The 12,834-nt window shown below is 41.5% G+C and overlaps 1 protein-coding gene across 3 annotated transcripts in view; it reads right to left on the reverse strand.

Moving 5' to 3' along the window:
• SLIT2 (slit guidance ligand 2) overlaps positions 1-12,834 on the reverse strand; it is a 358,036-nt gene that overhangs the window by 88,579 nt on the left and 256,623 nt on the right. For all 3 annotated transcript variants that reach the window (XM_081083273.1, XM_081083272.1, XM_081083271.1), the window contains 5 exons: positions 8,746-8,820; positions 7,015-7,158; positions 3,521-3,664; positions 1,744-1,910; positions 526-658 (listed from right to left, as the gene is read on the reverse strand). In XM_081083273.1, coding sequence (XP_080939399.1) covers positions 526-658; positions 1,744-1,910; positions 3,521-3,664; positions 7,015-7,158; positions 8,746-8,820 — 663 coding nt within the window. The remainder of the gene's footprint in view (positions 1-525; positions 659-1,743; positions 1,911-3,520; positions 3,665-7,014; positions 7,159-8,745; positions 8,821-12,834) is intronic.

Raw genomic sequence — 12,834 nt, forward strand, 5'->3', positions numbered from 1 at the left:
GGTGCACTGGATGGGACATTAGTCTTGCAACATACTCCATGGGAAAAGGGCTATAGAAACAAGTAAGTATGGGAGCTACCTCACATTTTACCACCCTCTCTTGGAGCTCCACAGTGCACCTTGGCATAATAAAGGCACTGAGAAATCCTGCAGGGAAAGAAGAGAAACACACACAACCGGCATTTCCCAAGGTCTCTGAACCAGCTTTCCTATTATTTGTTTAAGGTTTTGTGTGTGTTTTTTTTTGTTTGTTTGTTTTCTTTTTTTTTAATTGCTTTAAGTATTACAAAGAGTATTACATATGTCTCCTTTTTTTTCCCCCTGCCCTTGACAATCCCCTGGCCTCCCCTACCCCCCAGTGTCTTATGTCCATTTATTTGTTTAAGGTTTTATGTGATACTAATTAATGGCCCCTAGAATGTAATCTGCAAACAGGACTGTAAAAACTTTGGTGTGAAGCCCATTTCCCTTGGAGTATGACATATTAATTACTCAGAAAAGAAAGAAAGACAAGCTTTTACTTACAATTCAGTGACATCTCTTGGGATTCCTTTGGGCAAACCCTTCAAGCCTTTGTTACTACATCGAACCACTGTGTCCAAGCAGGTGCACTCCCCGGGACAGCGGGACAGTGGGGAACAGCTATTGTCATCATTTCCTAAATTGCCAAAAGACATACAGGAAAACCCAGATTTGCAGCTTTGAAGAGGTTAGAAATGATTTTATGGCTTTAAATTAACGTAACAAGCACCCATCTCGAGCCATATGATCACTGATGTGGAGGGCAGTAAGGATTTACAGACACCATACGTTTCATACAGCTCCGTTTCTAGACAGCCGAGGGCAGAATTCCAGAAAGTAATGTCCAGTGTGTATCATCAATACAATGATAATAGTTACTGTCTTTGTGCAGTTATTTATATAAATTATACTTTTAATTAGAATCTATGTGTTAACTGAATTAAGGAGACAGACGTGAAGAGATATTAAAGGGACAGAATTATTTCAAATGTTTTGCAAAAATGGTGTGGGTCCCTCATTTTTAAAAATATATTTTTATTGATTTCTGAGCGGAAGGGAGAGGGAGGGAGAGAGAGATAGAAACATCAATGATGAGAGAGAATCATTGATCGGCTGCTTCCTGCATGGGGATCCAGCAAACCCAGGCATGTGCCCTGACTGGGAATCAAACCCTGACCTCCTGGTTCATAGGTCGATGTTCAACCACTGAGCCACGCCGGCCAGGGAGGGTCCCTCATTTTAAAGTATGAACTCAAATCAGTTCTGCATTCACTGGCAATAATTATAGAACCTGTTTCGCGTACTGACAGGGTTATTCCAGTAAAATGCCATGATACATAGAGTGCATGAAAAAGCGAAAATTATTACTTTTGCTGGATTTACTAGCATTTCTATTTTAGAAGTCAATTGCTTTTCTCATTTGGAAATGATAGCTACTGGAAGAGATGCATCGGGTAATAAAGAAATGTTAAAATGAAGCTGTAAAAACAGTACCAACTGCCAGTTGGAAATTAGAAAATCTACAGCCTTCAAAAGCACAAAGTAGATTTGGAAAGGAAGGTGCCCTCTGAGAAAGGAAGTGTCCTCTGGCTAAAACATAACAAAGCAACGAAAAAGGTGCGCCAGGACTATCTTTGGACGGATACGCTGGGCAGCTGCACCCTTAGCACCAGCACAGTCACCTGGACGCCTGGGGGCCACAGGCCGGCGCGGCCTCCTTACCATCATCGCAGGTGAAGTCTTGAATGGCCACGTCCTGGATGGGGATCTCTTTGAGGAAGTAGGGTTTCTGACAGCGAGGGTTGCCCGTCACAATTCTTTTCTTCCGGAGCCATTCTCCCAACCAAGCCAGGTAGCAGTTACAGTTGAAAGGATTGGCCAAGAGGTTTCTAAGCGCCACATGCAAGCAATACAGAGTTGAGGTCAGTCAGGGTTTCTTAAAAAAGAAACCTCCTTATTTCTCAAAACCCCATTCTCCCACTTCCCACACCATTTCTGATGAAATGGTTCCTTATGTTTCATAATCCCCCGCCCCAGCCCTCAATTCATACCCCATCACAATATATGGGATGCATTTTTTTGCTAAAATACATATGTGTAAAATTTACAAAATAACAAGACTTTCATATGCGGAATTCTTTCAAATAATTTCACACAAAAAATAAAGTGAAAGCAGCAATTTAGGGCTTATGCAGTGGATCCGGAGGGATAGCTCATTTAGAGATCATTTAAACTTGTCTGAGGTCTGAGCTGCTGTCAGACGCCCCTGCCCTGATAACGCAGCAACTTAATATAACGATGAAGGCTGATTACCTTATATTATTGAGTTTAACCTGACAACAGCTATTTCATTAATTTGTCATTTCAAGATTTCCATTTCTTATTTGTTCAAGAGAATAGGTTTCCCATCGAGGCTGACAGCTGAGTTGATTAAATGCCAGTTATAAAAATGAATTCACTTCCACAAATCTCGGCACTTTTGGCATCTCACCACTTCAGCACAAACCTACTGACGATCCCATTATTTATAAACATGCCATGTTTAATATGCACAAATTAGTCACCCCATGTAAAATGTCACACTTTATGTGGGAAGGGGATTAAGTACTTTCCTGATGGAGGGATGCTTTCCTCAAATTATTTCTTCAGCGACTTGAGCTATGTTGAACATGCTTCCCCCCCCCCTTCTTTTTTTCATTCTTTCTAACTACCTTTAGAATTAGACTAGTATGTCACCATTACAGGGGAATCTGATTTGATTTGTAATATTTATATTTTCAAACACTGCTTCTTAGATACTGATATGTAATATGCCTGCAATGGATTGTTCGGAGGGGTGTGTGTGTGTGTGTGTGTGTGTGTGTGTGTGTGTGTGTGTTTGATACTTTCTAAGTTCTGTGTCTAGACCTAACCTCCTAACCTACAGGAAATATCCTTCTGGAAAGGCTCAACCTATTTCTTTAATATTTTCCTAATGTCACAGTTAACGCCCTCTAGTGAACAGCCCTTCTTGCTGGTCAGGTCACCAGGATGCAGCCCCTGTCACTGTGAATGGCCCTTGAGCATCGGGTGGTAGAAATGACCCTATCAACTCTGTTTGGATGATACTTATACTAAAGAGATGCCCGTGCAGGAACACTCAGGGAAAGATAAAGCATTTCCTTTGCTTGCAGCACAGATAAGTTATAATAAAATTAAAATTCCAAAATGAAGCCACAGCACATTATTATAAAAAAAAAACCTGACTGAACAATACTATGATCTTGGTTACATTTTCATACAAGATAGTAGGTAATCTTTTTAGAGAAAGTTAAAATAAGTTTAACATGAAGAAATTTGTCTTAAAAAAAACCCACAAAACAAAACACCACCACCACTTAATCCTTGATCACATTTTTATGAAATGCCTAACAGTGCATTAAAGTGCTATCAATGAAAGTAATAAATGTAACACAGAGGCCCAAGTAATACACAGATGAAGACTATTTTTCACACTCACAGAGTAGATAAGGAATGGAGAGTGTCAAAGGCCCCTGGTGCAATCGTAGTAATTTGATTATCATATAAGGAAAGCAGCCGCACAGAACTCAGCCCTATGAAGCTGTCATTCCCCACACAGCTGATGCGATTACTTCTCAACATCCTGAGGGGGGAAAAAGAGAACATTGTTATGAAGATAAAGCATCAGGCAATCACTTTTGCCTATTTGAGGACCAAGATAACCCCTCTTTGCAAATCTGTAGCGGTCAGGACTGTTTCCTGAATGTTCTCTAGTCATTAGGAAGCCCTGTGGCTATGTACTGAGAGGCTTGTGCAAAAATAAAACAATGATGACACTCAGTTACAAAAAGCAAGGTGAGCCTAGGTGTGGATTTCCAACTCCACCTGAGGAGGGGAGGTTGCGTCCCTTGGCTGTCATAATTTTGTTTGCCTGATTACATAACGTCCTAAGGCACCTGCAGCTCTGCAAGCCCGTAAGGCCCTGTGATCTGTGTATTCACTGCAGTACTGCATTGAAGGCTGAACAGAAAGGAGGCAGAACAGAATCAATAACCACAGCAGATGAAGGGCGAAGGGCATCTCAGGGACTTGCAGGCCAAGTCAGTGTCAACATCAGCAGAGGAGTCAAACTTGACTGAACGTCCACAGAGCCTGCGCACATCATTTTAATTATGAAAACTGTTTCATTGTTTTAAGTCTAGAACTTAAAAGAAGCAATAAAGATCTCAGTTGTTCACAGTGAAGGTGAAATGGGTCTTCTCTTTAAACAATTCTGACCATTTCTTTTTCTTTTTCTTTTTTTTAGTTATTATCATTAATAGGATTAACACTGTGCTCAAGTTTTGGCTCTGTTCTTGATTTTTTTAAAACTGATTATTTGTGGGGCTTAGAAAAATTGCAGAAGGTTTCTAAAATCCCCACATCAAAATGAGTCATTGCCATAAGTCTTACTCAGAAATGCTGAAAAGTTCATTTCTTTCCCATAATTTTTCCAATCGTGAGTTGATGACTCTGAAGATTGCAAGATGTAAAAAAAAAAGAGGCAGAACAAATGAACACCAAAGTGTTCCTTTAAAATCCTAGGATAAATAAGAAACACCCACTTCTGCATCCTGCCAACTCATGGGTAAGAAAAGAAGAAAGGATGAAGCCCTCATGAAGACATCATTTTATGCTATGGCACAAAGGCACAACAGAAAGTATTTCTACCAGCTCCACCCTTCACCATAAAGAATAAAGAGCACTTGGTCTCACCCTTGTTGGAGTGAGGAACGCCTGGAAGGAGGTGAAGAAAGCTTAGCTTTCTGTCACTACAAAAATCCCTGCCACATTTCACCTGGGAGCGGGGATTCAAACCAAGACTCACTGAAATATGGACATGCACTGCTAAGAGATTTAGTAGTCCCGGAGGGTGAAGAACTCGGGGGACAGTGGGGTGTCTTGTGAAAATCTTTATAGCTCCAAGCTGAAAGTTACCTCTGAGCGGAATATAAGGTCCAGATAAAGCTGCGTGAGGCCTTTGACTACCCCGAGCTTGGCTCTGAATGCTCCGTTATGGTCGTTGTGATACAGTGGGATTAAGTAGTGAGCCAGTTGGATGTCTGGCCGAGGTGCCAAAACTTAAGAGGCACAAAAACAGGGCTAGGAACATAATGAAGGAGAAAGATGAATCCTGTGAATGAAACTAGTCAGAAGAAATGTTTTGATAAGGTCTTTGCTGTGGTGTTATGAATGGAGCTGTGTTCCTCCTCTAAAATTCATCTGTTGAAGCCCTTGTTGATACCCAATGTGACTGCATTGAAAAGAGGGCTTTTAGGGAGGTAGATAAAGTTCAATGAGATCTTATGGGTGGGGCCTTAATAGGATAGGACTGGTGTCCTTGTAAGAGAAAGGGACACAGAGCTCTGTCCCCCCAGGCAGAAAGGAAAGGTCAATAAACACACAGCGAAAAGAAGGCAATCTAAAAGCCAACAAAAGAGCCCTCCCCAGGAACCAACCCTCACAGCACCTTGACCTTGGACTTCCAGAACTGTGAGAAAACAAATTCCTGTTGTTTAAGTCACCCGGTCTGGTTTGTCATGCAGGACGGCAGCCCAGGACAGGCCAATACAGTTGGAGTTACAGTTCCTGTTTCTCCTACTGCCAGTTCAAGGAGAAGGTTCCAATGACAAGGAGTCCGAAGGAAGAATTCTGCTTGCTGCAGGATCTGGGTTTTGCCGAGTTACCTGAGACAGCCTGGGGGTGGGGAGCGGGGGCAGGAGTAGATGCAGCCACCCATGGTGTAACTTTGCTGCCTTCTTCTACACACTCAGTATCTCTGTCCTAAAAGGCTGAAGGGATATTTGAATATTTGCATAACATCTTGAAGAGGCTCCAAGTTAACCACGAGAGGGGTCAGCAGGTGGCAGCTGGGTCCTGCTGGATGGTTAGGTTCCAGGCTGTGCCTCAAGGGGCACAATTCTACTTCCCTGGGCAGAGGCTGTTGAGCAGGATTTGAAATTGGGATGCTAGTAACATCCCCACTGACTGGAGGAGAGCTCTCTGCTGTGATGAAGAGCAGGCCATAGACTTCCAGGCTCTCAGTGCCCTGGTTGTGGCTCTGAGGGCTGAGGGAGAGGAGAGGGTTTAGGGGAGACAGTGGAGCTGGGGACCCTCTCCACTACCATTGCCTAGGGCTGCAGCTTGGTGACAAAGAGTTTCCTGCTGTCTTCAGAGTTTGCTTTGTGTCTCTCCCAATGTTCAGGCCACCACTTTTGTCAAACATAATTACATACTTTGGAGATTATAAAAAGTACACAAGTGCTCTGTAGAAATCCAAGTAACTCTAGTGTTGTCCTTAGGAATCAATCCAAATCCATCCTCCTTGGCCAACAACCTTTTAGAAACATACAGAATTTCTTTTCCCCAAGCTCACAACCCCGGGGCAAGTGAGTACTCGTAACTCTTGGCACATTTGCTTTGAAATTGGTAGTAAAAGTTCCAACACCAGTCAGTGTCTTTTGCACTAAGACCTTGAAGGGCAGCCAGAGGGGTTCCCCAGGTGAAATGATATTCTGCCAGGGGGCTGGAGCAGATGCTGAAGCCAGGGACCTGGGTCCAAGACAGAGTCTTAGAAAGAGGGATCTAAGGAAAAGGAAGAAGAACCATTGTTCTGAGGCTGATCAGAGGATTTAAGCTCCACAAGGAGTAGAGCAAAGACCTTCTTGTTGTGGAATCGCAGCCAGAAGAGACCCTTTTTCTCTTCTGCAGGCAACATGCTGAAGTCAGGGTATTAGAGGAACAGACAATCTGCATCCACAAACAACATGTGTGTGTGTGTGTGTGTGTGTGTGAGAGAGAGAGAGAGAGAGAGAGAGAGAGAGAGAGAGAGAGAGAGAGAGCGCGCTATGGCTGGAGTGATGAGGAAGAATGGAATCTCCATCCCCTCCCAGGATTGTAATGACCACGAAGTACAATCCTGTAGAAGAATCACAACGCGATGAAAATACTTACAATGTTTTGAGGCTTTCCAATCCCTTGAACATCTTATGCTGCACATTTTCCAAACGATTACTAGTGAGAAGTATTTCATTTACACCAGATGCTCCTTCGAAAGCTCCCTCTTCAATGTCTGTAATCTTATTGTTGCTAAAGTTTCTAAATAAAAAGTGTTGAAACACAGGTTTTACACAATCTTTTTCTCACAATGAGGGCACCGAGACATGTTTGATCATTTTCTCCTACTGAACAGTCTCCCACCATCTCCAATCTCTGCCCTGCCCAGGGCTCTGAAGGGACACCGCTTTGGGATTCCACCAAGCCAAAGCCATAACACTTCTGAGGGGTAATGTTTACGGTGAAAAATACCAGCCTGGTCATTGTCAACATGGTCTGAATGGGTCTCTAGGAGTATACACTTCTTGAGGTCAGGTATTGAGTTGAATAAACCTTTGTTTGCCACAAAACTGAATGAGGGAACTTTTCAAAGAAATGCTCCTGATTAAGAAGTGTTCCTGAATTAATGACTAAAAGAAGGCAACTGAGTAAAAAAGGAGGACTGGCTAAAATATACCAGCATTTACATAGCTTCAGAGATATATCCAAATATAAGTCTGTTCCCGGGAAATTTCTCATGTAAAAATGGGTCAAAACAACCAACTCCACTGTCAGAATTTTGTGTGACATGAAAGACTACCATGTTTGCCCGGAGGGCAAGAGTGTCCAGTTGAGGCAACACCTTTCTATACGTTCCCTCTTCCTCTTTCTCACTGCTCATTCCAAGACCAGGAATGTCCACAGAACGAGGGTGGTTTTTACGTATCATGTTATGCCTCTCAGAACATTGCCCATAGTAGCTTCTCAAAAAATATATACTGTATAGAAGGGAACCTTATAGCTAAACAATAACAACAACAACAAAAAAAGAGCAGTTCATGTCAGAGACAAAGGAGGACAACTAAGCCAGTAGAAACTCTTTGGGAGACAGTATATAACCCGGGAGTCAAGCACACAAAAGTAGTTTTAGTCCTCTCTGCCTCTTATAGTCTATGTGACCGTGGGCCAGTTACATGTATAAGAGCACGGGTATCATGGAAGAATGCTTCTTCCCTCTCTCATATGAGGAGGGTGCTCCATGGACTCTTGGCCTCTGCCCTGCGGCTCCCTCCCCTCATTCGCAGGGGGGTAGAGTACTGTTTTGAATGTTGCTGAAACTGCTGAGCTGAGAAAATTATGTTGAAATATGAGTTGTAGATATGTAGTCACACAGATGAGCTATCAAGCCAGTTTAGCAATTATTAATTTTGACTATCTCCTAATGAAAGTTTAATGAAGCAAAAAGTCAAACAGTTGACATGAAAGTGCTGAAAGAGAAATAACAGCACGGTTTGGGGAATAGCACAGGAAGTTACAACACATGACTTCCCCCGCCCCCACCATGTGCTTAGATGCTGGATTCCTGCTGTGGGCCCACAGCAGACCAGCTGTCTGAGCTACAGAAAGATGCCACTGCTCTGCTAGGGAAATGGAGTTGGCATCATTGGAATATACAGAAAAATGCCAATTACTCTGGTTCCTCTCAGAGATTACCCTCAATTCGTGCCACAGGTAGTCATTATAGGAACATTTCTCTGGATTTTTTATATTTTCCAATTTCCAAAGAAATCGAAATAAAACTGCCAAGGGGTCGGAAAAACACAACAAAACTCAACAGAAATTCACAAAGATGGCTAATGCACGGCTTACATTTTACGTAACTGAGGAAGTTTCTTGAAGATTCCTGTAGCTTCCAACACGGTGAATTCATTATTATTGAGACGCCTAGGGAAAGAGAAAGAGCAACGTTTCAACACCAAGGGTCAGGAAGGGATTGCGTTTTATTTCTCATACAGAGGGATACCATTATTATATCATGACCCTGAAACAAACTATAGGACACATATCACGGAAGACCTGTGGGAAATGCCCTGGCGCCCTCAATATCCATGGAGGATTGGTTCCAGGACCACCACACATACCAAAATCCACGGGTACTCAAGTCCCTTACATAAAATGATGAGGTATCAGTACATAACTTACACACATCTTCCTGATTACATTAAATCATCTCTCCATTACTTATACCTTATTCAATGTGAATGCTATGTAAATAGATGTCATGTTGTATTGTTTAGAGAATAATAACAAGGAAATATGCCTGTAGATGTTTCAACTTTGGAACAGGCCACCGCTGTAAGCCTAATATGTTTGAGTAGGACATGTCAGCAGCAAAGCAACTTTAAAAAATATTTTTGACCTAAGGTTGTTTAAATTTGCAGATGTAGAACCCAAGACTATGCAAGGCCAACTGTACTGAATTTTTCCCCATTTCACTCAAATTTTAATGATCAAAATAAAATATATAAGAAGCACATAGCAGAGAAAGCCAATAATTGAAAATCAGATTAAACTCTCTTTATTTTTACTGTCCCCTCCCTAAGAAAGCACTTTAGGCCATTTTTTTTTTCCTAATCACTTACTCCATAATTTTTATTTATTTAAAGGCTTTAGTGTTATATAATGTATATGCCATGAAGTTCACCCTTTTGAAGTATATAATTCAGTGGTGCTTAGTATATTCACAAAATTGTGACACCATTTTTTGCTACTTAATTCCAGAATATATTCATCACCCAAAAAAGAAGTCCCATACCCATTAGCAATCACTCCCAATTTGTTCCCATGTTACCTCACTTCTTGGCCACCGCTAATTTACTTTCTGTTTCCATGGATTTTCCCATTCTGGTCATTCCATATAAATGGAATCATATTAAATGTGGCCTTCTGTGTTTTTGTTTGTTTGTTTGTTTTTACTTTGAATAATGTTTAACAAGGTTCAAACTAGTTTTGCATTTATCAATACTTCATTCCTTTTTGTGGCCAAATACTCCTCCATTGTATGGACATACCACATTGTTTATTCATTTATCAGTGGAAGAAGATTTGGTCTGCTTCCACTTTTAGATTATTATAAATAGTGCTGCTCTGAACATCATTGCACAAGTTTTTCCGTGGACATATATTTTCAGTCCTTACATCTGTGTGAAATTTCTGGGTCACATGGGAAATGGAGGTCTAACTGAGAAATAGCCAAACTTTTTCCCCAAAGGGCCTGCATTATTTTACAGTCCCAGCAGCAATGTATGAGGGGTCCTATTTCTCTTACTTATGATTGTTATTTTTGTGTGTTTGCTTTAATGGCCATTCTAGTGGGTGGGAAGTGTGACCGCTTTGTGGTTTTGATTTGTATTTCCCTAATGCCTACTGATACTGAGCATTTTTTCATGTGCTTATTGGCCATTTGTATATCTTCTTTGGATAAATGTCCATACAAGTAATTGCCTACTTTTCAATTGGATAATGTACATTTTTATTTCTTAATTTTATGGTTAAGTTGTAAGAATTCCTTATTCATTCTGGATAGGAGTCTTTTATCATAATATATACGGTTTGCAAATATTTTCTTCCAGGTGCTAATTTTTAAATGTATAATTTTTTAAAAAATTCTTAATTTCTTAACACACACGACCCTGCTTCTAATACAATTCTTGATTGACAAGTAAGCCTCCTTAACGCATTCTCCTGCTGGAAGGTGGGATTTGGATTTACTGTTTGTAGTATTATAGGCAATAAGCATAGCTCCCAACACGACTGTAAAAATAGAGTTCAGGGCTTTGGCTGCATGCTCTCCATGCCTTTCTAGAAGTCCTGGAGCTCTGGAATAGCTTAATGAACTAACAGGAACAAAAAAGCACCACTATCATCACAGGGAGCTAGTTTCTGTCATCTCTCTGAAAGCGTTACATTATTTTTAATTATTCCAATTGTTCAAAATTCATTAAGTAACAGGCACGAGTTTAGAATCAGCGGGAGATCAACTATAAAACACAGTCCCTGCCATCGAGGGGCCGTAATCTCATTGAAGACAAAAGGATTATGCATGCACAGAAAGACAAGCAACTATGCAAAGTGGATAATGACAGATACCAGATGGTGCTACATATAAACATGGCTACGATGTTAGAAAATGATGAGATTTCACCAGGCTTTTCTTGGATTTTTTAGAACACTAACATTAAACGTCTCACTTAGAAAAGTCAGTAAAGGCAAAACGTCCACGGCATAGTACCTATAAATGATTCAAGGAACATATTTTAGCGGCAAGCATGTGCCAGGCCCTTTGTTAGGGTGATAAATATAAATCTGATCACACTCTGTCTTTTCAGCTTTTCTTGCTATGCTACCCTTTGTGTTTTAATACCTGATAATCACCAAGTTCTTCCAGCCATGAGTCAGTGAGATAATAAAACAGATAAAAAAGACTATCTTTTTCAATTCATAATGAACAGTCAAAATGGTGATTCTCAAACTACTTTATATGGTTGCTGTAAAGACTAAATATGCAAAACATGTATGCATTGTATAGAAATGGGTTTGGGCATAAATAATGCCTAAGAATTAAATATCAAGTGAATGCTATTATAAGTAGCATTACTAGGTACTAGCTGGATTTTTGAGAGATAAATTAATTTCTGTAATTGTTATCTTGGGCCAGAAAGAAGAAGTAAGATAGCCTCTAAAATATTCTTGGCCCTGGCTGGGTGGCTCAGTTAGTCAGAGCATCATCCCATACACCAAAAGGTCATGGGTTAGATTCCCAGGCAGGGCTCATATAGGAGGCAACTGATGGATGTTTCTCTCACACACCAATATTTCTCTCCTTCTCTTTCTCACTTAATCTCTCTCTAAAATCAAGACACATCCTCATATGAGGATTTATATAATATATATGTATATATTATACACACACACACATATATATATAATATATAATATATATATATATATATATATATATATATATATACACACATGTATATTCTTGTACATAGAAGAGTTAAGCAAATGTGTATTAACAAAGATCAATGTAATTATTGAGTATAAAAGGGCAAGACAAAAATCCTAATATTTTGATGCTTTTGTTTCCTCCATCCCAAACTAGATTCTGTAGGAAGAGGGACTTACAGTTCTGCAGTGTATGGGACAATGAGTACTGGGGATATCTACTGGGGAATGTGTACTGGGGAATGTGTACCGGGGGATGTGTACTGGGGAATGTGTACTGGGGGATGTGTACTGGGGAATGTGTACTGGGGAATGTGTACTGGGGAATGTGTACTGGGGAATGTGTACTGGGGGATGTGTACTGGGGAATGTGTACCGGGGAATGTGTACCGGGGGATGTGTACTGGGGAATGTGTACCGGGGAATGTGTACCGGGGGATGTGTACCGGGGGATGTGTACCGGGGGATGTGTACTGGGGATGTGTACCGGGGGATGTGTACCGGGGGATGTGTACCGGGGGAAAGTGTACTGGGGAATGTGTACTGGGGGATGTGTACTGGGGGATGTGTACTGGGGAATGTGTACCGGGGGATGTGTACCGGGGGATGTGTACTGGGGATGTGTACTGGGAATGTGTACCGGGGGATGTGTACCGGGGGATGTGTACCGGGGGATGTGTACTGGGGAAAGTGTACTGGGGAATGTGTACTGGGGGATGTGTACTGGGGGATGTGTACTGGGGGATGTGTACTGGGGGATGTGTACTGGGGGATGTGTACTGGGGATGTGTACTGGGGGATGTGTACTGGGGGATGTGTACTGGGGGATGTGTACTGGGGATGTGTACTGGGGAATGTGTACTGGGGATGTGTACTGGGGGATGTGTACCGGGGGATGTGTACCGGGGGATGTGTACCAGGGGATGTGTACCGGGGGATGTGTACCGGGGG

The sequence above is a fragment of the Myotis nattereri genome (genome assembly GCF_964212035.1).
Source record: "Myotis nattereri genome assembly, chromosome: 1".
NCBI classification, from domain to species: Eukaryota; Metazoa; Chordata; class Mammalia; order Chiroptera; family Vespertilionidae; genus Myotis; species Myotis nattereri.